This window comes from Bidens hawaiensis, unplaced genomic scaffold (genome assembly GCF_021521415.1).
Source record: "Bidens hawaiensis isolate Kalapana, Puna unplaced genomic scaffold, B.hawaiensis_p1.1 tig00066441_1, whole genome shotgun sequence".
In the NCBI taxonomy this organism is placed as follows: domain Eukaryota; kingdom Viridiplantae; phylum Streptophyta; class Magnoliopsida; order Asterales; family Asteraceae; genus Bidens; species Bidens hawaiensis.
In genome coordinates this window covers 1-25,286 of record NW_027506598.1, presented here as the reverse complement: position 1 = coordinate 25,286, position 25,286 = coordinate 1, and the positions used below count along the sequence as shown (strand labels likewise).

The 25,286-nt window shown below is 35.7% G+C and overlaps 2 protein-coding genes and 1 pseudogene across 3 annotated transcripts; 2 read left to right on the top strand and 1 right to left on the bottom strand.

The window, feature by feature from the left end:
* The first annotated feature begins 2,062 nt into the window (after positions 1–2,062).
* On the top strand, positions 2,063–4,163 carry LOC143618244 (ER lumen protein-retaining receptor-like). Of its 2 annotated transcripts, none has more exons than XM_077090531.1 (6): positions 2,063–2,153; positions 2,408–2,673; positions 2,752–2,867; positions 2,954–3,027; positions 3,846–3,900; positions 3,984–4,163. In XM_077090531.1, the coding sequence occupies exons 1-6, from the start codon at positions 2,063–2,065 to the stop codon at positions 4,018–4,020; spliced, it is 639 nt and encodes a 212-aa protein (XP_076946646.1). In that variant the 3' UTR covers positions 4,021–4,163. The 2 variants fall into 2 exon arrangements, with proteins under 2 accessions (XP_076946646.1, XP_076946645.1); XM_077090530.1 differs by having other exon boundaries at positions 3,837–3,900.
* A 5-nt stretch (positions 4,164–4,168) lies between these two features.
* LOC143618245 (uncharacterized) lies at positions 4,169–8,858 on the bottom strand. The gene is made up of 4 exons (XM_077090532.1): positions 8,351–8,858; positions 5,729–5,878; positions 5,129–5,634; positions 4,169–4,856 (listed from the first exon to the last, which is right to left on the bottom strand). The coding sequence occupies exons 1-4, from the start codon at positions 8,856–8,858 to the stop codon at positions 4,254–4,256; spliced, it is 1,767 nt and encodes a 588-aa protein (XP_076946647.1). The 3' UTR covers positions 4,169–4,253.
* Positions 8,859–16,081: 7,223 nt separating this feature from the next.
* Positions 16,082–16,536, top strand: LOC143618250 (18S ribosomal RNA; annotated as a pseudogene).
* The last annotated feature ends 8,750 nt before the right edge of the window (positions 16,537–25,286 follow it).

Genomic DNA, 25,286 nt, shown 5'->3' with positions numbered 1-25,286 from the left:
TATAGTTATTTGTCTCAAAGTTTCAGGTATATTCGGTTTATCTCAGATGACGCGTTAAAGGACGATTCACTTATTTTATTATCTTTTATTCTTATTTCTTGCACACTCGCCTGAGCAAAAAGGTGAGATATCATTCCCCTTTAATTTTACTGATTTTTAATAACTTTTGGGGAAATATACGTATTTAGTTCACATTTTTATATTATATACACACACACACACATACACAAACTAGCAAACGTAAATATTGTGTGTATTCAATTAAATGCTAATTGCTACTTGTTTAAGTGTTTATTTTATCGCATTCGGAGAGGTCCATCATAATCACATTATAGTATGATTGTACGATTGTCATAGTAGCCAACGCCCGATTCGCATGTCAATGATCAACTGACACCACTATTTGCTCATGGTTTGATTGATTATTACTCGCTTTATTTTGTTTGCTTATTTCTCATATATATTATTATATCATGAAAAATTGGTGATTGTCTCACTCAACCTCGTATTGACAAAATCTATTGTTTATTTTCTACGCATATGTAGGTTATCAGTTGACTTGAAGTTAAGGTGAAAAATGCTTAGAAGGACCCTAGGCAATAAATAAAGAATATTTGCTCTGTTAATTTGTTTTGGATTATAATTGTCATGTTTAGAAACTTGTGCACTTGATATGAAAGTTTGAAATAAATGAATTAATAGATGTTGTCATATTTTATATTATATGATAGTACCTTGTGAGCTGTGAACAAACGATTCGCATCCCGGTATTTCCGCCGTAGATTGGGGTGTGACACTATACCAGTTCCGACGACCATCATTGTAAGTCAAAGCAATTAAAAAAAGAAATGGACCTCTCAGATTCCAATGGGCGCGTCTACAAAGTCATATATAACTATAAAACCTATATTAATCTGGTAACTAGGTAGCAAGCCCGCCGCGTTGCGGCAGCGTGTACAAATTCGGTTGGTATCGGTTAGGTTCATACTGTTATAAGCATTAAATCCAAAACACAAATTAGTAAAACACCTAGAACACTCGTATAGCATATGATATGAAAAAAAAAATTAACATATTTAAAAAAAAATTTATTTGGTCAATAAAACACGGTTATTGTAGCGGCTAGTTAACACGAACTTTATCAGTATCGGCTACGTTTGTTACGGTTCAGAACTAAACCCAAAATATGGGCATTACGGTGGCGATTATAATAATTAATGTTATTTATTTATACATATATAGAACAGTGACACACAGTATATCCTAAATAACCAAGTAAAAAAGAATGAAACTTCTGCTTTGGAGGCTCGAACTCGGGAAGAAGGCAGAGTACAAGTAGTTTTGAAGGGTAGATATGGCCACTAAACCAAGTAAGAAGATGGTCTATACTTTGAAAGTAACTTTATAAAAGGTCAAACTAAGCATAAAAAGGTATCTCCGCCTCGTTGCCAGTCGTGCCCTCAAACATCAACACCAGCAAACCAACCTGATATGCATACTAAAAGCCATTCCCGTCGAGCGAGTTCTAGAGTTTAAACATTTACACATCCATAACAGTTATTAAAACTAATAACTCATATGCACAACATAGAGTATACAACACCATTCATAACATACCATATGTTTTAAGTCAAAATTGTTTGGTTGTCCAGATCTATCCATACTTCACACGATGTAGTGATCCCTTCCATACACATGCTTGTCATCACTCAATATTACACAATTGTACAATTACCGACATGCCAAAAAAACACCGACTCTCACATCAAAGTTCAGGGTAAAAACACAAGCACGTGGGCCAAAAGAGATCTAAAGTGTACACTGACTTGTAACGACATTCTTTAAAAAGAAAATTAAGAGCGAGAACCGAACCGAAGGTATCCGGGTTGCTGGTGGACCCGAATGTTAAAGCCCAGTTAGAGTTATTACAATCCAATCCAAGGCGTTTGATGGTCCCCGATCATTTGCATTTCCGGGGTGGGTTTTTACATAACGCCGGACGGGAAGAAGGAAGAGATCGGTTACATTATTATTATTATTATTATTATTAGATCGGTGAAGAATGAATATGTTCAGGCTTGCTGGTGACATGACTCATCTGGTCAGTGTCCTCGTCTTACTCTTGAAGATTCACACCATCAAATCCTGCGCAGGTGCTACCATCTTCCTTTTATGTCATCACCTACATTGCTGTTTTTCGATTCCCCAAATATCAAGTGAATTAATTTCATCGACAGCATTGCTTAGGGCTCATAATTAGGGACAATAATATTCATCAATAGGCCTGTAACCCAGCATGTTCATTTAACTTTAAACGAGCACGGACACGAACACTTAATTAGACAAATATTTGTATTCATGACATGCTGTTTGATTAATTTTTTTAATAATCTACTGCTGCCTTTAGGGATTTCACTCAAGACTCAGGAGCTCTATGCACTGGTGTTTGCTACTCGTTACTTGGATTTATTCACTGATTTCATTTCACTATATAACACCATCATGAAGATAATATTCCTGGGAAGTTCTTTCTCTATTGTGTGGTATATAAGGCGCCACAAGATCGTCCGTAGATCATATGATAAAGATCAGGACACGTTCCGCCATTATTTTCTCATGCTTCCTTGTTTGGTTTTAGCTCTGTTTATTCATCACAAGTTCACTTTTAAAGAGGTATGCATGCGTTTAAATCTATAAGTAAACTTATAATAATCTGTTGCGTTATATTTTTTTAAAATGCATTATGAACAGGTAATGTGGACATTCTCTCTATACTTGGAAGCTGTTGCAATACTTCCTCAGTTGGTCTTGTTGCAAAGGACTAGAAACATTGACAATTTGACTGGTCAATATATATTTCTCTTAGGGTAATGCAATTTTTCTATACACTAGCAGTAAGCATTATTTTCTTCTTTTATGTGATGTAAAAAAGTTTGCTTTTCTTTTTGTGCAGAGCCTACCGCGCGCTTTACATTTTGAACTGGATCTACCGCCACTTCACCGAGCCCCATTATGTCCATTGGATCAGTACGTCTCTTCTTTGTTATGTTCGTTGCACATTTTATTAGTGCGGTGTACGAAACCAAAATCGCCAAACCGTAACCGGAATAACTGAAAGGAAATAACCACATTCAATGAAAATTGACTTTGTGATGGGCCTGGAAGAGAGAGAGGGGGGGGGGGGGGTTTAAGTTTTCAAAGAGTTGGTTTTTTCGGTTCAGTTTTGGTTCTGGTTTTCCAAAAGTTTTAGTTCAAAATGTGTAATAATTAACTAATCGTTATTTGACCCTAAGTTAGTTCAAAACTGACTTTTGGTTACAAAAGTTTTAGTCCAAAAGCAAAGAAATTTAGGCCCAAAGTTTCAGCTCAAGTTCATTATTTTGACCCTAAATGTTCAAGGCCTCAAGCTCAACTGCCCAAGTGGTAAAACCTGAAAAACCAGCCGAAAAACCCCCAAAAACCGAACTGAAAAAACGAATTTTAAGTAATATGTACGAAATTGTTAAATGGTCTAGCGCACAAATTTTAGTTCCAAATGTGTAATAATCAATTAATCCTTAGTTAAAAAACAAAGTTAAGCCCAAAGTTTCAGGCTCAAATTCATTATTTTGGGCCTTAAGTTTCAAGCCCAAATGGTAAAACCTAAAAAATGGAAAATAAAAGAAAAAACACAAATACTGAATGTTCGGTTTTTGGTTTTGTTTGAGCCCAAAATTGACCCATGCACACCCCTACATTTTAAGACAGTTTTTAACTTTTCATAATGATCTAAATTTATTTCTTAAGAAGTTTTGAACATAAAGACTTGATAACATATAATGCTATTTGATCCGCAGCTTGGATAGCAGGGATAGTTCAAACATTACTCTATGCTGATTTCTTCTACTACTACTTTTTAAGGTAAATTGTCTTAACAGCCTTCTCAGATTAAAATTATTGTGCTAAAATTCTAAAATACTTGTTATTTTTTTCTTTGAATACAGCTGGAAGAACAATGAAAAGCTTCAATTACCAGCTTGATGCTCGGTTTATGATAATGATAGTCAGGTGATAGAGTTTTAAGAGTCTTACTTTTTTACATACTTTATCTTGCAGAGGAGTGTAAGCCGTTTATGTTCTTTTATCGCTTTCTTAACTTAGTTTAGTATGATTTTAACACCCTTAGCTTATCGTCTATATTAAGATATTATGTCGATCATAACTTGGATATAAAGTTATATAAGAAATTAAGAATGTAATAATGCTATTATCATTTAGGCAGACATTTTTTTCTTAAAAATGCTAGGGCCATAAGTAGAATAAACTAACTCAACAAGTAATGGGAACTGAAGCATAGCAAATAATGTCACGGGAACCGAGGCACACAATGTGACTGGGGCAGCAATCCATGGTATTTCATCTCGAAGTAGTAGGGCGAGTGTTGCGCTAAACGCGATCATTGTAGCAGCCAGTGACAAAAAAAGTGAGACGAGTGCAATCATCATTCTTTTAGGTAACGCGTAGAAAAAATCCTCTTCTGCATAACGGGAAGTTAGTATTGCTAAAAACATTAAAACGGAGGTTGTTGAGGCGAATAATGCGATGGCATCTGATACTATGAATAGGAGGAATGTTTTGTTTTTTAGTAATAATGGTAGACCGTAACTGTTGTTGCCACCTGGCGCAGTAAAGGCGGCTGCAAAGGCCATGGTGACCACGAGTGCACCCACAACTGTTGACGATGATGACGTGTCCTTCATCCATGCTTCTCCTTCTTGAAGTAGGTCCTTGTGTTCTTCTGTAAATACTGCTCTTGGGGTCTTGCGATCTTTGTTTAAAGCGTCTTTGTATAATGGCTCCACATGTTTTTCCACTTCCTGCAAGAATGTTAGAATTTTGTCACAACTAGAACTTAATACCTAGCGAATTCTTCTTTAGTGTCTTGGATTCAATAACATGGTTAACAAGAGAGAGAGAGAGAGAGAAGGGGGGGGGGGGTTGTTATTAAGTTGAGCTCAACATTTTCAAGTTGTTAAGATAAACAAGCAAAGCCGGCTTGGTTTGCATAAGAGTTGAGCCCAATCTCGCCCTGGCTCGAGTCGACTTGTACAACCCTAGTTAGATTTATTACTAAAAAGCATGAGATCACCTTGAACCATTGAAGCTCCCGTTGCATTTGCAAAGCCGCCCCACTAACGGTCTTAAGGCGTGGCAGAGGTGACAACCTCCCCGCTATATGCAACGGGTTATCTCCATTAGGATTATCAGTTGCAGCAAACACTTTATGCCTCGTCATTTCATACACAAGATTGAACACCTTTTCTTGTCGGTATCTTATGGCCGAAAGAAACAAATACAAACCGTCATCTTCATACCAAACTATGTCCGGGTACGTCTCAACACAAACTTTTATAAGCTCATAGATCCCGGTTTTTACAGCTGTAGAAACCGCGGTTCCTAGTACATTCCATGCTAAATCATGGCTTCCTTTTCCTATAACAATCGAACACATACGTTCCACGAGTGTGAGTGTCTGAATATGGCTTAGTTTCATATTATACATATCTTTACCACACGGGGCTATGAGCACGATACACTTTGAGACAAAAGATGCCAACTGACGATTTGAGGTTTTCTCGAGATTCATAGGAATACCTTAAAATAACCCACGAATGGATAAAAATCTATCAGGTTAATGCAGATAGGATTTTAGAATAGAGTATAATGAATGTACGGAGACCATACATACATCTGTAGATGAGATGCTGGTAGAACTGTAACGGGTTGCCACTAGGAAAAACATGCGGTTTTGTGGCCAGTACTTGTAAGGCGGTCTGACCTTCCCTGTCTTTTTGGGTAACTAAATCCGGATACGTTCTTACTAGATAAAGTGCTACATCTGTAGGACAAGGGGTCGAATAATGAGTCAGAACGGGTTAAAGTATAAAGAAGTCGTTTTTAGCATGGGCCACTTTTTAATATATTGTAAGTAAATAACAAACGCACGCATTCTATGAAAAAAGAATCACAACTGAGCAATTTGTAGGATCCAGGCCAATTAGTGGTGTGCATGAGTCGGGTTTAGACTCAAACCAAACATCAAAATATCGGATTTAAAAACATTCGATTTCAATTTTTGGTTTGGTTTTGGCTTTTTCAATTTTACCATTTAGGCTTGAAATTTTTTTATCAAAAAGAAATTGGCTTAAAATAGTTAATATGGATCTAAACCTTTGGTGTAAATGTTAGTTAATAAAATTATTAATTAATTGTTATACATTTGGGTTAAAATATAGGTATATTGGTTTTTATTAATTCCAACTATTATCTTTTGGTTACTACCTCTAATGAATTGACTATTGACGGTCCCAACTTTTAATGTATCTGTCCCCTAATGGTCCGCGACTAATAGAATTCTAATGCCATTAGTTTCAGGTTGCCGGAAAAAGGTTTTTGGCCGGAAAAGACAAATTTGTTACCGGAAAACACCACCTGAACACCGCCTCCACCACCAATTGACTCACAGCCAACCAAATACCACCACTTGAGCACCATCAACCGATTCCAACGATGGTTCTTGGGTTTTTGGCGACCTCACTAATTGAAGCTTTTACTAAAAAAAGGTTTCTAAAGGTCCGATACAAAGTTACCAAGATGTCTGGGACGAAAATGTTGAGTTTTCGGGAAAAAATTTGAGTTTTCCAGCCAAAAATGTTTTTCCGGCGACCTGAAACTAACGACGTTAGGATTCTGTTAGTCGCGGACCTTTAGGAACAAATGCGTTAGAAGTTGGAACCGTCAGCAGCCATTTCGTTAGTTGAGACCGGTAATGACCAAAAGACGATAGTTGGGATTAATAAAAACCAATATACCTAATCTATATGAGTTACACCATTTATCAAGTTCTTGTAAGTCATTTAAAATTCAAAATAAAAAAAAATGAAAATCCATAAGTTTGTTTCGGTTTTGTCAGTTTTAGTCACACACAAAACCTAAACGAAATGAAAGTTCTATTTTTCATAAAGAGTTTACTCCATAGAATAGTAACCAAGTTTGAAAGTTGTTCTAATTAGATCATTGGAAAAATCTTTTGTTCCAATCAGGTCATTGAAGTTTCTTTTTTTATTCCAATCCTAGATATTTTACCTAGATAGCAGGTAATCTATGTTTTTTTTTTATTTTTTAATATTTTGACTTTGCATAATAACTTTTAAAGGTTGCGAAAATTAATAAAAATTGCGAAATATAATTTTAAAATTCCAAAAATTTGCAAAAAAAAATCAAAAAATTGCGAAAATTTAAAAAATTGGCAAAAATGTTCAAGAAATATCCCATATTTGATGAGAAAAACGAGAGATATCTATCTCATATTTGAAAATTTCACTTTTCCTGAACTCTCTTTTACTGTGATATAGAGAATAATATTAAAACTCTAGCCACATTGGTCCTTCTCATGTGACCTTAACATCCATCCATCGTGACCATTTCTATTTATTCTATTCCTATTAACATTAATTTTTGGTTCTATAGGTCAACATATTTTATTTACAAATGCTTTTGCAATCAGAACCCAGATAGTTGGGAGGAAGAACATGAAACCAAACCAAACCAAACCGCAACGGATCAGTTTTAATTTCTAACGGTTTGGTTTTGGTTTTCAATAATCAAAAACCGTTAGTAACGGTTGGCTCATGGCATCTTATCGAACAGTTGGCGTGCACATATTAAGAAGAAAAAATAAGACAAACATGCATGTTGTTCGATTGGTATTGAAATCAGGTTGTCGTCGTCGTTGGATTCGCCGAGTTCTTGCTCAACACTGTTTGCTGAATCGGGTTCTTGATTCAAAATCAAACTTGATTACGATATGTTCTTGATAGGATTACGATATGTTTTTGATTTGTAGAAGAAGAAGAAGGTAGGGCTGATAGTGTTTGGAGACGTTCTGTTTTTCAAAGATAAATTTATTTTATTATTTCTAAGAAATATAAGAAAAACCTAGATTACTTGCTATCCAGGTAAAATATCTAGAATTGGAACAAAAAAGAAACTTTAATGACCTGATTGGAACAAAAGATTTTTTCAGTGACCTGATTGGAACAACTTTCAAACTTGGTTACTATTTTATGGAGTAAACCCTTTCATAAAAGCCAAAAACCAAACTAACTATCAGTTTTTGTTTGGATTCAGTTTTTTTGGTTTCATGCACAACCATAGCCCTAGGGCCAACCTTTTCTCTTTCACAAGGAATAGAGACACTACTCCCAGTTAGCCCCTAGACTCCAAAAGCCATTTTTCTTTCTTTTACATTTACAACATAATAATTCAGATAATATAAGTAAACGCGTAAGTAGTTTGAGTTATAGCTAACCACAAAAACCAGCTGTAAGCGTGAGTGTAACAAGATCAGCACCTGAAACGGCAGCAAACAGACTAGTGCCATCCTCTCCTATTTCATCTTTAGTAACCTCCAACAAGTACCAAAGTGTCTCCAACCGCCCATACTTTGCCGCAAGTTTCAACGCAGTGTGCCCGTCTCTGTTAACCATCTGGGCAATGCCTGGATCTTTTGCCACCAATAGCTTAGCATCCTTGGTGTTCCCGACCTTGGCGGCATAATGAAGGGCGGTGTTTCCCCACAAGCTCTTGGCCCTTAGTTTCTCACCATCCGTCTCCACAATTCGCTCTATCATTCGGTTCACAAATCCGTGGGACGAGTTGGTTCCAATGGCGATGTGTAATGGTGTTTCCCACCAATAGGTGAGTTTTGCATCGAGTTTGTCGGGTTGCATATCGAATATGTGTACAACCGCGTCCCAGTCGTTGTTCATTGCGGCTTTGTAGATCGGGAGATTGCGTATCTCGTCATCGTAGTCCATGATATTCGAATGTTGTTTTGTTGATAGGAGGCTTTTAGAGAAGGGATGACATGAATATTGAGAGTTGACTTAATATTTTGGTTGATGTTCATAAATCATAATAAATATATCGTTAGAAGATTGAAGGGGAGCAGGTGGGTCAAAAGGTCAACGGGCTGCTTACAGATCATGACTTCATTTTGCATATTCGAATTATCTCAAGTCAATAGAGATCGTGGAGTTTATATTTTAATATGCAATTCAAGCATACTTTTGAATACCAACTATATATTAAATACCTTTAGGATCAAAACAAATATTCATATACTATTTAGTATTTAGGCTTTGATAAATATAAATATTTAATTGACATCGGGCATTATCATCTTCTCTCTCCTTGTTGATTCATTTTTATTATCTTATTATCACTTGGTTTGATCATGTAGCTAAGTGGGGGAAACGTTAATAACTAGTTTAATTGATATCGGGCATTATCATCTTATAAATGTTTTTGTAATTTATAATTTAATTTTTTATTTCCTTGCAAGCTAGCCACGTCTAGGAAGTGTCATATAATCTATCTAGGTTATGAAGCTTATAAGGTTATTAACCGTCTATAGTGAGAACATGAGAGGTGCGTGACACCTCCATGTCAGTGTACTCGCTGTGGATTGTGTGGCCTTCCTTTTTCTTCCATCGCTCTCACAACCAACCCCAGTAGCGGACCCAGACATTTAACTCAGTGGGGGGAAAAATATAGCAAAACAAAATATAAATGACAATTGTCCTCTAAGTTTTTCATTAAGCCAATACTTTTTCCATATCTCATCTTTTTGATCTGTTTGGTAATCTAAAATTCTTTACATATCAGGATCCCAAATAAGATTATCTAGATCAACTAAACTAGGCCCATATATTGGCTTAAAAAAATTTCCATAGCACTAGTAAAACAAAACGTTAAGCAGTAAAGATCAAAAACCAAACAATATACGATGTAAACTATAAAATAACTCCCTTTTCATAATATTCAAGCAAGTGAGCAACTAAAGAATTAAAATTAACAATATGAATTAAAACTTCTAAGTTTTAACAGGTTGCATATGAAACATTACCAAAAACAAAGAAATAAGGCATCAATAAGCCAATGATATATTAATATATAAGATAAAGAAATTAAGAAGGCTTGCGAGTTAAGATAATACATACAATCTAATTTCCTTTTTTTCATCTCTGTAAACGTGTATATATGAACCTGATTTGATTGAAACTTGGATTGTCACTTAAAGCTTGAGCAGTCTGCCGTGTTCTTCGTTTAAGAATTAGGATCTTATTATTTTAAGGGTGTCTTTTAATTCTATCAATACTCATTATCAAATATGAAGTGTAGGAGTGGGCTTATTCTCATTTTATTGGGATAGGCTAAGAAAGAATAAGAAGGCGAATTAAAAAACTAAAGGGGGCTTCAAATTTCTTTACCCAAAATTAAGTAATTAACACTAAAAAGTGTAATATATATAAAGTTCACAAAAAATTGAGTGGGTGCCTAACTCCCACTCACCAATACATCCATCCGCCACTGACCAACCCTTACCTCTCCCAATTCTTCAAATGCCCTCCACCCCCTCCTGTGGTGTCATAGCCGGCAGTAACCGGAGTAGGGGCGAATACCGTTGGAGCAATGATTCATGGCTTGTGGTGTTGTTGCTTGTTAGAGTCGTGGTTTCTGAGTCGCCGACAACTATTGTCTTACTATTCGAGAGGCTGTGTTTGTCGGTGTAGTTTTGATTTGTGAGGCTGGTATTTATGAGATTGGTGATTTGTAAAGCAAGCTCATCATTGTCGGTTGTGTCCGACACGCAACGGGTGGTTTGTAGGTTGTTGGCCGCAATATTCGAGTCATCCGGGGTCTGTTTTTGGTTGTGGTTTTGATGTTTGTGGCGGCTTGTTTTGATGGGATTAATGATTTGTGAAGCAAGATCATTATTGTTGGTTTTGTCGGACATTTTTTTTCATGAAGGGCTTAAAAAAGAGGCTTAGATGAGTAGTATGAGTGATGATCCTAACACTGCTCTGATACCATCTTCAAAATAAGAACAGAGAACTTTTTCTTTATATTGATGTATATTGACTTGTGCTTACATAGAGACAAAACAAAACATATAAATAGTAAAACTTTATCCTTTACAAAAGGCAATATAAGAGAAATAGGAAAGTCAATCCCTTGATTTGTGCACTCCAACGGTCTCCTCTTTGCTTTCATCCTGCTGTCAAAAGAGGACTCCGAATTGGGAAATGATGTGAATATTGATACCACAAACATTTGATTTGTTATTATTTTCTAACACTCCCCCTCAAGTTGAGTTGTGGGGTCTCCGATGCTCAACTTGCCAAGACAATTGCTGAATATTCTTCCGTTGACGGCCTTGGTTAAAATATCTTCTAATTGGTCTTCTGATCAAACAAAAGGCAACTCTATAATTCCTGCTTCAAGTTTTTCTTTAATGATGTTCCGGTCAACCTCTATGTGTTTTGTGCGGTCGTGTTGAACAGGATTCTCTGAAATTTGTATTGCAGCTTTGTTATCACACATAATCTTTCTTGCTTCGGTTGGAGGAAAGCCTATTTCAGTTAAAAGTTTATGGATCCATAGGACTTCTGCAACGCCTCGTGCAATCCCTCTGAATTCGGCTTCGGCACTGGATAAGGCTACAACCTTTTGTTTCTTGCTTCTCCAAGTAACCAAATTTCCACCAACAAGGGTGAAGTATCCTTATGTAGATCTTCTGTCTTCTTGATCTCCCACCCAGTCTGCATCAGTGTATAGCTGGACTTTCAAGTGTCTATTTTGCTGGAAGAGAACCCCATGGTAACTGTTCCTTTAAGGTATCTGATAATCCTCATTACCGCCTCCATGTGGGTGACTTGAGGCTGGTGCATAAACTTGCTAACCGCTCCAACTGCATATGAAATATCTGGACGAGTATGTGAAAGATATATCAGTTTACCTACTAGGCATTGATACCTTTCTTTGTTTGTTAATTTGGCTTCGTCTTCCATATGGAGTTTATGATTAACTCTCATTGGTGTGTCAGCATGTTCGCAATCAATCATTCCTGTCTCTGCTAGAAGGTCAAGAATGTATTTCTTCTGGCATATAAAGATTCCTCGTTTCGATCTTAGTACCTCAATTCCAAGGAAGTACTTAAGCCTTCCCAGGTCCTTCATTTCAAATTCTGTGAACAAATTTGCTTTCAACTTCTTCATTTCTTTTTCATCGTTCCCTGTAATGATCATGTCATCAACATATATAATTAAACAAGTCACAAGTTTACCTTTTCGTTTGAGGAACAAAGTATGATCAGAGTTGCTTTGCTGGTATCCATATTTTGTCATTGCTCGAGTAAATCTGCCAAACCAAGCTCGAGGAGATTGTTTAAGTCCGTAGAGAGACTTCTTTAGCCGACATACTTCCTTTCCTTTAAAATTTTATGTGAATCCCGGTGGGGCTTCCATATAGACCTCTTCCTTTAAATCACCGTGTAGGAAGGCATTCTTGACATCAAACTGATGGAGAGGCCATCCTTCAATTGCAGCGATCGAAAAAAGAACTCGGATTGTGTCAAACTTGGCAACAGGGGAGAATGTTTCGGAGTAGTCAATCCCATATGTCTGTGTGTAGCCTTTAGCAACCAATCGTGCTTTATATCTTTCAATGGTCCCATCTGGTTTGTGTTTAATTGTATATACCCAGCGACATCCGACTGGTTTCTTTCCTGGAGGAAGATTACATTTTTCCCATGTGTTGTTTTTCATCAATGCCTTCATTTCAACCTCCATTGCATCTTTCCAGTTCTTTGACTCGAGAGCTTGTTCTAAAGAATTTGGAATTTGTTCATTGTAAAGGGAAGAGATAAAGGCCTTGGCTTCTTTGGACAAGTTTCCTTTGGCTATGTTTGCAATGGGGTATCTCGAGGATTTAGATTGTTTTTCTGGAGAGTATCGTTTTGCTGGAATTCCTCTGTTGACTCTTGGTGGAAGAACATATCTCTCGGCCGCTTCTTCTTGTCTTGTCTCTTCTTGTATTGGTTCCTTTTGCCTTGTTTCTCCTTATCTTATTTGTTCTTCCTGCACTGTTAGTTCTACTTCTATCTCATGATTATCAGGTATGTTATTAGCTTGATTTTCATGAGAGTTTTTATCTGTTACATTTTCCGATGTTTGAGAGTCACTTACCTCAGAAGTTAGGTCGGGAGAATTTTGGTCGAGGGCACCGAATTTTGGTCCACCAGATTGTTCTGAAGTGTGTGACTCATCTTGGGTATTGTGATCTTCTAATGATGATGGTTGTTGGGTACTATGTTTGAGTTCTTCTGATTGAGCCAATTTTTTAACCCATTTTAGCCAACTCAATGTGACATTATCCTCTTTCTCCCCCTGACCATTATGTTGGGTTGTATAGAAAAATTCAGTTTCGAGGAAGTCACAGTTTATGGTAGTGTACATGTGACGTCTTTTAGGACTATAACACCGATATCCTTTTTGGTTAACACCATAGCCCACAAAAACACATTTTTCAGCGCAAGGATCGAGTTTTGTTCGATTTATTTTAGGTATATGAACAAACACGGAGCACCCAAATATTCGTGGTTGTACCGTAAGTGCGGTTGGAAGTTTGGTAAATCCAGAAAGAGTTTGGAAAGGGGTTTTTAGGTCAAGAGCTTTGGTTGGAAGCTGATTGAGAAGATAAGTGGCGGTGGCGAGAGCATCCGGCCAGAAGGATTTAGGAGTTTTAGATTCAATTAGGAGGGCTCGAGTTATTTCTAAAAAGAATGTGGTTTTTTCGTTCGATCGTCCTGCTTTGTTCAGGACTGTAGAAGCAAGATGTTTGGAGAATTATTCCTTTTTCTTGACAGAATTGTGTCATAGCGGTATTAAGGAATTCCCCACCATTATCGGATCAAAGAATTTGGATATTTGTTTTAAACTGTGTTTGTATCATAGCATAAAAATTAGTAAATTTGTCAAAAACTTCTGATTTATGTTTTAGAAAATATATCCACGTCATACGAGTGCAATCATCAACAAAAAGAACAAAAAATCGAAAATTTTGCCCCCCAAGAACTTCTGCCGGCCCCCACGCATCCGAATGGATAAAACAAAAAGGTAAATTAACTTTTGTGTTGTTCGGTTTAATAGTATGTCTATGACTTTTAGCCAAAGCGCACGCTTCTCAGTTTATTGGTTCATTTAAAGGAAATAATTTCGGAAATAAAAAATGTAAATAACCGATAGATGGGTGTCCTAATCGTATATGCCATAACCAAGCTTCTCGATTTGTAGTTCCATGAGCTAGCATCATAGTATCATGCTGAGTCACTTCGTCCACATAATACAATCTTTGGCGTTAAGTGCCACGTCCAATAATCACTCATGTCTTAATGTCTTGTAAAATGCAAAAAGTGGGGTGCATTAAAACGGAGCAATTTAGTTCCTTTGTTGCATGACTGATAGATAACAATTTGTGTGACAAAGACGGGACATAAAGACAATTTGAAAGTCTTAAAGTCGGGGAAATTTCTATAGTTCCCCCTCCTTTTACTGGAACTATACCCCCATTTGCAGTTTTAATGTGGTTAATCTTGGGTTTAGATTCCGAAATCATGTCCAATAATTCAAAAGTCATGGTGTCGGTAGCACCACAATCAAATATCCATGATTTTTCTAAATTTTCACATGTTTTAGCCATGTTTACTTGCCCAACAGGATTTAAGATCCCCTCTTTGATGATAGGCCCCTTTATAGGCCCCTCTGTAACTTTATTTTGTATGTTTTTATAGAAATCATATTTTTGAGGGGCCTTATTTTATGACATTGAATTATGTTTGGGATTTTCAAATATGTATTGTCATTAACAGATTCATTGGGAGTTTTACTTAACACTTCTAATATTATAGGGTTTAAAAAATTATTATTAAAGAATGAAACATTAAAAGATGAAGGGTTTGAGATAGGGTTCTCAAACCCATTACCTCCCTCCCTGTAGCAGCGTCCATTTTTGTAGCAGCCTTCATCTCTGGGGAGTGCTCCTTCATTTCCAGCGGATGTATCTCCACCATAGGCCCCGCCTAAAGCATTCAATTGTTTCTTCTCTGAATCCAATGGCCTCCATCTGTGTTTTTTAGTAGACGAATCTGTTTTCGGATTAACGCCACCGTCGACGGCGACGATTCTTCCATCAACTTTACTCTCCAAATGCCCTCCACCCCCTCTTGTGGTGTCATAACCGGCAGTAACCGGAGTAGGGGCGAATACCGTTGGAGCAATGATTCATGGCTTGTGGTGTTGTTGCTTGTTAGAGTCGTGGTTTCTGAGTCGCCGACAACTATTGTCTTACTATTCGAGAGGCTGTGTTTGTCGGTGTAGTTTTGATTTGTGAGGCTGTTATTTATGAGATTGGTGATTTGTAAAGCAAGCTCATCATTGTCGGTTGTGTCCGACACGCAACGGGTGGTTTGTAGGTTGTTGGCCGCAATATTCGAGTCATCCGGGGTCTGTTTTTGGTTGTGGTTTTGATGTTTGTGGCGGCTTGTTTTGATGGGATTAATGATTTGTGAAGCAAGATCATTATTGTTGGTTTTGTCGGACATTTTTTTTCATGAAGGGCTTAAAAAAGAGGCTTAGATGAGTAGTATGAGTGATGATCCTAACACTGCTCTGATACCATCTTCAAAATAAGAACAGAGAACTTTTTCTTTATATTGATGTATATTGACTTGTGCTTACATAGAGACAAAACAAAACATATAAATAGTAAAACTTTATCCTTTATAAAAGGCAATATAAGAGAAATAGGAAAGTTATTCCCTTAATTTGTGCACTCTAATAGTCTCCTCTTTGGTGTCAAAAGAGGACTTCAAATTGGGAAATGATGTGAATATTGATACCACAAACATTTGGTTTATTATTATTTTCTAACACCAATTGCCTACTGGGCTTCTCTCTTTTACCTCGCTCTCATATATAAACAAACTTAATATGAATTTTTAATCTTTTTGGCTCCCAACTTAAATGTTTAAGTTTCACAAAATGTATCTCAAACATTAATTAGGTATTTCCACTTCTATGGTTACATTATTTTCATCATGGTGTGTATTGTTGTTTGTAAATAGATTTTAAAAAGGTAATTTGTAACAGAAGTATAGAACAATTAGAAAATCAGATATTATTTGGAAACCTTTTTTAAATAAAAAGTCTTAAGTATGCAAGTCGGACGGGAAGTGGTGTTTCCAGTGGCGGACGGGTGAGTAACGCATAAGAACCTGCCCTTGGGAGGGGAACAACAGCTGGAAACGGCTGCTAATACCCCGTAGGCTGAGGAGCAAAAGGAGGAATCCGCCCGAGGAGGGGCTCGCGTCTGATTAGCTAGTTGGTGAGGTAATAGCTTACCAAGGCGATGATCAGTAGCTGGTCCGAGAGGATGATCAGCCACACTGGGACTGAGACACGGCCCAGACTCCTACGGGAGGCAGCAGTGGGGAATTTTCCGCAATGGGCGAAAGCCTGACGGAGCAATGCCGCGTGGAGGGAGAAGGCCCACGGGTCGTGAACTTCTTTTCCCAGAGAAGAAGCAATGACGGTATCTGGGGAATAAGCATCGGCTAACTCTGTGCCAGCAGCCGCGGTAATACAGAGGATGCAAGCGTTATCCGGAATGATTGGGCGTAAAGCGTCTGTAGGTGGCTTTTTAAGTCCGCCGTCAAATGATTTATTTGAGAGCAATCTATTGCTTGAAAGTTGAAACAGCAAACAACTTTTGCCCGAGGAAGGAGGATGCCACGTTTTAGGATCCAAACAAATGACAGGTCATCATTGAACGTACAATTCAATACTTCACTAAGGCTGTAAGGTGTGGATGCCGGGATGCCGGTGAAGGAGCTTATGTGGCTTGCGGTGCCGGCGGTGAACACCGCCCCAGTCACGTCGGCGCCGCCCACGGTGAATTTTTGATGGCAAAAATGCCGATAGAATTGCCGCTCACTTCCTCCTTTAAAGCTTTTATATTTTGTTTAATAGTTTTTTTGACAAATATTATGAGAGAGAGAGAGAGAGAGAGCTGGATGTTGTGAACAGATTGAGGAAGAGATGAAGAAGACAAGAGTGTTTGGATAAATGGAGAAGAGTTGGTGGGGTGTTTAGAGAAATGGGGAAGAGTTGGGGTGTTTGTTTATATTTATATTATTAAAATCAAGTATTATTATTATTATTTATACTATTATTATTGTTATTATTATTATTATTATTATTTTTGAAACATAAATTTCTTTTTATACATAATATATAATATATAATTAGATGTTTTATTTTAGTTATATCAATATTATTAAAAACCTAAAAAGGAGAGAATGCATTGTACGTGACGAGTCGAGTTTGGTTCTTTCGTTTTTATTCACACATTTTATTTAGTTATATTAAATTAGTTTTAGTTTTATAAATAATGTTATTTTATCTAAAAAAGGGAGGAAAGTGGTATATTGGTGAATTGGTAACCATTTTCATGGTATTATGAAAGATAATGAAAAGAAGTAGGATATGATGTGGCGCTCGCGTGGCATTGTAAAGTAAAAAGCAAAATGGTATCTATACCCTTTAGTCTAACGGAAGAAAGCATAGGACTAGCCGGTTAGGAGCAAACCGATTTTTAAACTTTTTAATTTCTTCATCAAATATTCATTTTACGGTTCGTTTACTAATTTCTTTTAACGGCTAACGTGTCCTCCAAATAAGTTACTGGTTAAATTCACCAAATCGGGATACACTCGTCTTTCGATTCGGGAAAATCCCCCACCTAAGGCCAATGCCCGTGAACACTCGCCTGAAGACACGACAACGCGGTGAGATACAACACGATCAGTTCAAGGATTCAACTAGTGAGAGATACATACTCACCTAGTTTCTCACTATCACTCTGACGCCTCTAAAACTAAATGTTGAGGGCAGAAATCAAACATGGGCCGCACGGAACACCAAGTTTCATTTACTAATGACTACCCTAGGTTTCATATTTTATTTATTTAGTATTTATATTTTATTAAAATTACAAATCTACAAGTAAATATGTTATAAAATAACTTTTAACATCATTTGGTTCTTAAATCATGTCTGGCCAGTTAATGAGTTAGGCATATGTTTCATTATCTAATCGGGTTTTGAAACATTGCTTTTAACTATGGTAAGTTAGTAACTTAAAAGTTGTTTCTAAAAATTTAATAAACTTATTGATGTCTGACTCTTCTATCAATGAGCATTCCTTGACCCACACATTTATAGGATATTCAAACTCATTACTTTTGTTTTTGTCATTCGCTAAACCAAAACTTTATCTCTAGTTGACCTGTCAAATTCGTCTATTTATAAAGCAACCCAAATGAGCCCGATTAAAGTTGAATGTTTTTGGGTGGAGAGTTAGTTCATATCGGTTACCAACCACGAACGAGCTAATTAAAAGAAGGGTTTTAGTTAGTTGTGTGTTGTTTATGTTACTCAGCTGTGGAATAGGGGGATCATTTAGCCTACTTTGTTTCTTCTATAGTGTGCCAAGTGCCAAGCAGCAACACATTAGTAAATGGTGTAAGTTAGCTCTGATTTTTTGCGTTTTTGTTGGGAGACTTGAAGTTCCAAAAAAACAAAGAAGAAGAAAAGAAAAAAGATAACGAAATAAATATTTATGTCATTTTAACAACTCATCACTATGGGTTTACACGACTTAAGTGAGCAACAATAAATATTCAAGAAAATCTTAAGTTGTTCTTGCTTTATTCATATTACTAGTTTTAGAGCTCGTGTTACACACGGAATGATCAAAATTATAAAATTACAAGTAAAGCAAATAATTATACGGTGTATATGAAAAAAATGTATTGCATCTATGTTTGTATCTATACTATGTGTATATAAACGGATTTTATTTATATCAGAAAATGATTTTTTTAGATGAACCTACTAAAAAAAATGCACGTGCAAAAACGTATCCGATGACACTTTTTCTATTGAAAATTTCATTCTTAGTGTCATATATGTATAATTGAAAGAATTTTAGTTATCAACTAATTTCGGGAATAAGACTTCTCATATAATGGTAGTTTTAACCACTCGGCCTAAATATAGAATGAGCGTTACCTTTATTGATATATTTATCAATTTACCATCTATCGAAGGAAAGGGGAACATTAAATTGTAACGACAGATGATATTCAAGAACTATGTTTTTCTGAGCTGTACCATGAAAAAGATTTTGGTAAGTTTCAGGGGGCTTCTCGACTTTGTCATAATGACAAAATAAAAAATAACATGCTAACTCATTCGATTTTGTGAATATTTTGCTTCATTTGAGCATAGTTTGCATAGCGTGTTTCCCGCACAACGTTCTTATCACCATTGAAGGAAAAATTAATGCTTACACAAATATATCAAATTTGATAAAAGTTAGAAGCATTGATAAGTTTGGGGTGGCATGTCAAAAGTGTTCGTAATCTTTTCTTAAATTTTAATAGTCGAGGGGAAAATAGTCAATTTATCAAATCCCGAACCTTTTGATTATTTCTAAAAACGCCCTTGAAAATAAATTTGAAATCCGAATCATGTTTAAAATTCTAACTTTCATTCATTTGGCATTTTCATGTCAACACTTTGAACTCGTAACAAATTTGACGATAACTCTATTTGCATTCTCAAACTTTTAAAAATACTCAGATTTCCTATTTTTGACCTGTAACAAATTTTGACCTAAATGCAGTTAACTGTACCAAACAATTTATTTGCCAACTTTTGAACCACAAAAATCAAATTTAGGTTCCACAAAAAACCCGAAAAAATCTTTGGTAAAAAAAACTAAGACATTAAATACGATAAACTTTGTTACATCTGAAAGTGCTTGGTAATATTATCCTTGAATTTTAACATATATATAGTTTACTTAATTTACCAAAAAAATAAATGGATAGATTTAAAGCATATATTTATAATTTATATGACAATTTATAACAACAATAGATAAATGGATTGATTTTAAAAAAATGGACCGACTTTTAAGTATATATTTATAATTTAATGATTAAAAAATTGCTTTGTAAAATAAAAGCATATTCAAATTTTGTTTTTCTTTTGAATCTTCTATAATATACATAGTGCAATATGTTAATGATAACATTTGAAATTATATTCTTTTCAATCTTGATGAATTTGGATTGTTGTTTTTGAATTTCATCAAGTATTTTGGAATATATGGTAAAATAATATGTTAATATTTATTTTTATAAAAATATATAGATATAATATAAGTGTAAAAGAAAAGTAAATAATTATTAATCTAGTATCAATTAAGATTTTAGTTTTGGAGGGAAAAAATTGTGAGACTTAACCAAAAGATGATAAGTGTCCACAATTATTTTACTTTATTAGAATAGGTAGATATCATAAATGACATGCTTAGTTTTGAAAAGTATAAAAGGGTAATTGTTCTAACAAAAAAATTTTAGGAGGGTAAATTGACAATGAGTGTTTTAAAACTCTTATTTATTTTGTTAAAACTATAAAGTTTTACGCTAACCTTTTATGAATATAAGAGCATCTATAATGGAGTCAATCGATTCCAAAGACATAGATTTGATAAAACAAGTGAGAAAGCATATTATATATATATTAAAGGGAAAATCCCATAGAATAGTAAACAACTTTCAAAAGTGTTCCAATAGATCACTGATGCATATTTTCCTTAAATTGGGTCACTAAATTTTCAAATCAAGTCTCACCGATTTTTGTGTACGTCAAGAAAGAAATGGATGATAAGATGTGGGTGTCGGAATTTGCAATATATGTAGTTAAATTTAAAAATTTTTAAAAAACGTTAATATATTAAAATTTAAAAATAAAAAATAAAATTCACGTCGCCACTCAACGTCAACTTCAAAAAAAAGATAAAAAGATTTCCTATGTGAAACAGAAAAGAAATTGGCTAAAAAAACATGTTAAAATTTTTAATTTAATCAAACACGAAAGTTGAGTGACATAATTGGAACAATTTTTAAAGTTAAGTGACCTAATTGAAACACTTTTGAAAACTGGTTACTATTCTATGAAGTTGCCCATATATTAAAAACTATATTAAAAACCTGTTTTTCACCCACTCACATTATTGAGTATTCATCAAATGTGTGGTGCCTATCTCTACACGTCATAGCATTCAACACTGGGTTATGATGCGTTGCATTTGTCTTCAACTGATGGTTTTCACTTTCCCAATTCTCCATCCTCTCCTGGTTTTTCAAACCCTTAATCAAAATCGCTGATGATGGGTTCTGATTCGGAACCCTGGGTGGCGCCGGACGGCGATACTGCTTTTGTGGTTCAGTGCTCAGGTGGCCAGCGAAGATAGTGGTAACTTCAATTTTGGTAGGTTTGTGCCTTTCTTTTGTCTGATTATACCACTAAACACAACCTCTTGAGAGCACCAAATCGGTTGTAATCACAGCTATGGACGATTGCCGGCTAAAAACCCTATTTTGGTTCCACTACATCACCATCTTTATCGCCTTATCCCTGAAATGAGGTATCCAACATACTTAACACTAATATTGATTTCTTGAAATATTTGTTCCATGGAAGCAAGTTTTGATTGGGTTTATGATATGTGTTTTGATTATTTCTCAACAGACTGATTTGGGGTTTGCTTCATTAATAACATGTCTGTCATTTTTAGGTTCCGATTTGGAACCGTTGGCATTGCGGGGAGTGGTGGTTGCGAACTATTCGTGGAGGTTGTGTGGGTGGTTCAATGCTCAGGTGGGCGTTTTCATCGCCCTATTGTTGCGGCGGTGGCGTCGTAGTGACAGTAGCCATTTGTGTTTGCTGATTCTGGTCGGTTTGGCTGGTAACGGCTATGGTGATCATGTATCTGAGCCTGTTATGATGACTGTCTATCATTGCGACTTAGCCATGACTTTACGAGAGACTTTTAAGGTCACCCTTTGATCGATTTGTTTGCGAACGGCTATGATGATCACATATCTGAGTCTACGATGATGATCGTCTATAGTTGCTAGGTTCCGAGTCAATTCCGAACCGTTGGTAGCGAGGAAGTAGTGGTGGCTGCTTTCAATATATATATAATTTGTTGTTGAACAATTTTAGCCCGCATATTTTTACTTAACGTATTCGAGTCGGTTTACTAGATAATGGCAATGATGATAATGTGTCTGAGCCTGCCTATGCATATGTTGATGATCTGCTATTGTTGCTGTTAATCAACCGCCTAGTAACGCAGGGTCAAAATACTTTTATATCATGTTATCGAGTTATTGTATTTTGTTATTGCATTTCTTAAAGTTTCCATAATTTCTCATGTAAGGTTTTGAATTTATGAAGTTGCTATCTACTTTGTTGTTGTTACAGTTAAACAATAACCTTGATCATATGGATAACCATCACACTCTCCATATTTAGGAGTTTTTTTTTATATTAGCGCTATTTATGATTTGATTTTGAAGAGCTGGCTCGGATAAAAATTTGCAGGTTTATACTAATACTTCCTATTGAAACTGGCAAAACTTGATGCCACTATACTAATAAATAAATAAGTGGATATTTACATACCCAATAACAAATCCGGTTGAATTTATGAAGTTGTCATCTAACTTTCTTTCTATTGTTGACTTGGTTAGATTTTGTTTTGCTAATATTATTGTTGCACCTAATGATGGTTTAATGTCCGTTTGTATATAAAAGATAGTACAACACTGTAAGATCCCGCGACAGCACGCGGGTATTGAAACTAGTTCACATTAAACTAGTACAATTCATTTAATACGTTGGTTTTCTTTTTTTCTTTTTTATGTTATGTTATCAAATCATATAAAAAATCTTATTCTCTATGTAAAATATCTTTTAAGAAAATTGATAAATATCAAAATTATTTAAAGTTTTATTCGTAGGTCTCAAGTTTAATAAAATACTTCATATTAGCTTGTTGTCTTTTAAAACCTTAAAAACCCACATATGAGCCAACGAAGAATGTATTCATTAAAAACCTAACTCAAAAGTACTTAAATGTGTAGGAAATATTTATATAATAATATGTATATTTTAGTCCATATCAGCCATACGTCGATGGACCACTCGAACCCGTCTTGGAGGTAACCAATAGGATAAAATGGTCTAGCCCATACCCCCTTTAAACTAGGCATTGTATATATTAAAAAAAATTAATTCATTTAACACAGTGCCATGCTTCTCCTAGCACGGGGCCGTGGCCGTGATTTGCGGTCCTAGATCGTCGCTGCATAAATCTAAGTTCAGACTGACACATAACAGAAAAAAGCTCAATACGGGGTCGTGTCAAATTAACACGGGGACATGCCCAAGGTTTCTGTTTGGCTATAAATTGCACCCTTGCAATTTCATTTCTTGCACCAAATCAAAGCCAAATTCAGTCACTGTTTGCTCAAAATGCCTTCCCAAAACAGCAACGAAATGCTACTCAAACTTCAAGAACTAGCCTGTGAACTCACGGAAATGAACCTACTTGCTGAGCAATGTTTCCTACAATGAACTGAATTAGTGGAGAAAGTCAAAATGGAGTTGAGGGAGATTAACGAGCAAATCCAATTTCAAGTTCTCTGCTCAACCTACTTCCCTCCACCGGGTCCATTCGATGGAGGAGATCCGTTTGGCGGTGGTCTATTCTAGAGTAGTTTGGTTATTGTCATGTTGTTTTTGTTTCAATGTAATCAAGCGAATTAGGCGCAGGTGTTAGGAATATCGAGCTTATCTCGATTTTATGTTTTCTTAGGACTACCGAGCTTATCTCGATCTTGTTGGTATTTAATAACTTTTTAAAGGCGCTATATTGTTCACTAGAAAAGTTCAAAATGACATATTTTTAAGTGACTGATTAATATATTTTTAACGACTTGAAACATATGTAGTGTTGTGTTTTTAAAATGTAAGTATGAGTTTCATAAAATTGAAGACATGCTTGCTTATGTTGTCTTTCATTATAGGGAGTTCAACGAGCGAGCCTATCTGGCTTTAACTCGGGCTCAAGCTTAAAGTTAAACAAGCCTTTTGGCTTAGCTCGCTTGTTATTAACTTGCTGAGAGCTTGAATTGTAAAAACCTTAAGTAAGCTCATTTTTTTAAGTTTCACTGTCAATAATACTTTTTACATGAATGCAAATTTAAAAACAAATCCAAACACAAGCCAAGAAGTATAGATTGATATAAAAACTAGGCCTTACTGCTTTTTGCTTATGCAACTTTTATATAGCAAACAATGCATTATTATTATTATTTTTTTATTATAAATAAAAATAAAAATAAAAATAAAAATAAAAATAAATTTTGGGTGTAGTTAAATTAATAATATTGAATGAAAAAGCTGCATCGTTGGTTTTAAGAAAGCCCAGAACAGATTATTTGATCCGCCCACAACCACAACCACCTCCTCCGAACTTCTAACGGTCAGTCTCTTCATCGTTACTCTTTCAATTTCAGCATAATTTATAACTCCCTCCCATAGAAAACATTTTAAATCATTAATCCAATCGGCAATTTGTTAACAGATCCGAAATCAACATCCATCCGCATCTGTTTATTAGTATTAGAATCCTATTATTTGCAACTCAAAACCCTAATATTAATATTAATAATTGGGTGACCAAACCTTAACAATTAACCAAATATTCGGGTTATGCGCCCCTAACCGAACCGGAAAGAATTAGGACATTCTTATGGCGAGATGAGTTTAAGTATATATATATATATATGCAAAATGTAAGTCTGTATATATCTGGATTGGATTGGGTATATGTGTCAATGTTGTATTGAAAAACCTTGACAGTATATTATAGTATTAACCTTCATTCAATTCCCCATTCTTTTTCTCTCTTCACTTCATTCAAACTTGATTTGGTAGCCATAACCGAGCTTCATGACCAGTCAACGAAGTTCGCTTATGGAAGCTAACGGTTATGGCTATGCTCAAGGTTAAAAACCGAACCAAACCGCATTTTGCACACCCCTAACCGCGCTATGTTGAAGCAGGATTGAAAATTGATTTGAAGAAGAACAAGGATGGGATCCGCTGAAGCTTTCAAAGCTGCAAAAGTTTATAGACAGCTAATGAAAACAGTGAAGAAACACATTGGGAATAAAGAACACAAAACCCATTTTACAGACTACATAAAATCAGAGTTTAGAAACAACGGTGCTGAGTTAGAGCCATCGATTATTCAGCAGAAAATAAAACTTGCTAATGATTATAATTACCTTTTGAGCAGTGTTCATCATCATCAGGTACACAATTAAGATTAAAGATTATACCATCTTTTACTTTGTCTTGGTTAATGTAGTAATGATGTGATGGTGTAGGATCTGCTGTTTACGTACAACATTGCGG

Coding starts and splice junctions, on each gene's coding strand:
- LOC143618244 (XM_077090530.1), top strand. CDS start 2,063: ATGAATATGTTCAGGCTTGCTGGTGACATGACTCATCTGGTCAGTGTC. Junction 2,154..2,407: donor CACCATCAAATCCTGCGCAG/GTGCTACCATCT, acceptor TGCTGCCTTTAG/GGATTTCACTCAAGACTCAG. Junction 3,028..3,836: donor CCATTATGTCCATTGGATCA/GTACGTCTCTTC, acceptor TTTGATCCGCAG/CTTGGATAGCAGGGATAGTT.
- LOC143618245 (XM_077090532.1), bottom strand. CDS start 8,858: ATGGACTACGATGACGAGATACGCAATCTCCCGATCTACAAAGCCGCA. Junction 5,635..5,728: donor CCAGCATCTCATCTACAGAT/GTATGTATGGTC, acceptor GGTTATTTTAAG/GTATTCCTATGAATCTCGAG. Junction 4,857..5,128: donor GGGAGCTTCAATGGTTCAAG/GTGATCTCATGC, acceptor ACATTCTTGCAG/GAAGTGGAAAAACATGTGGA.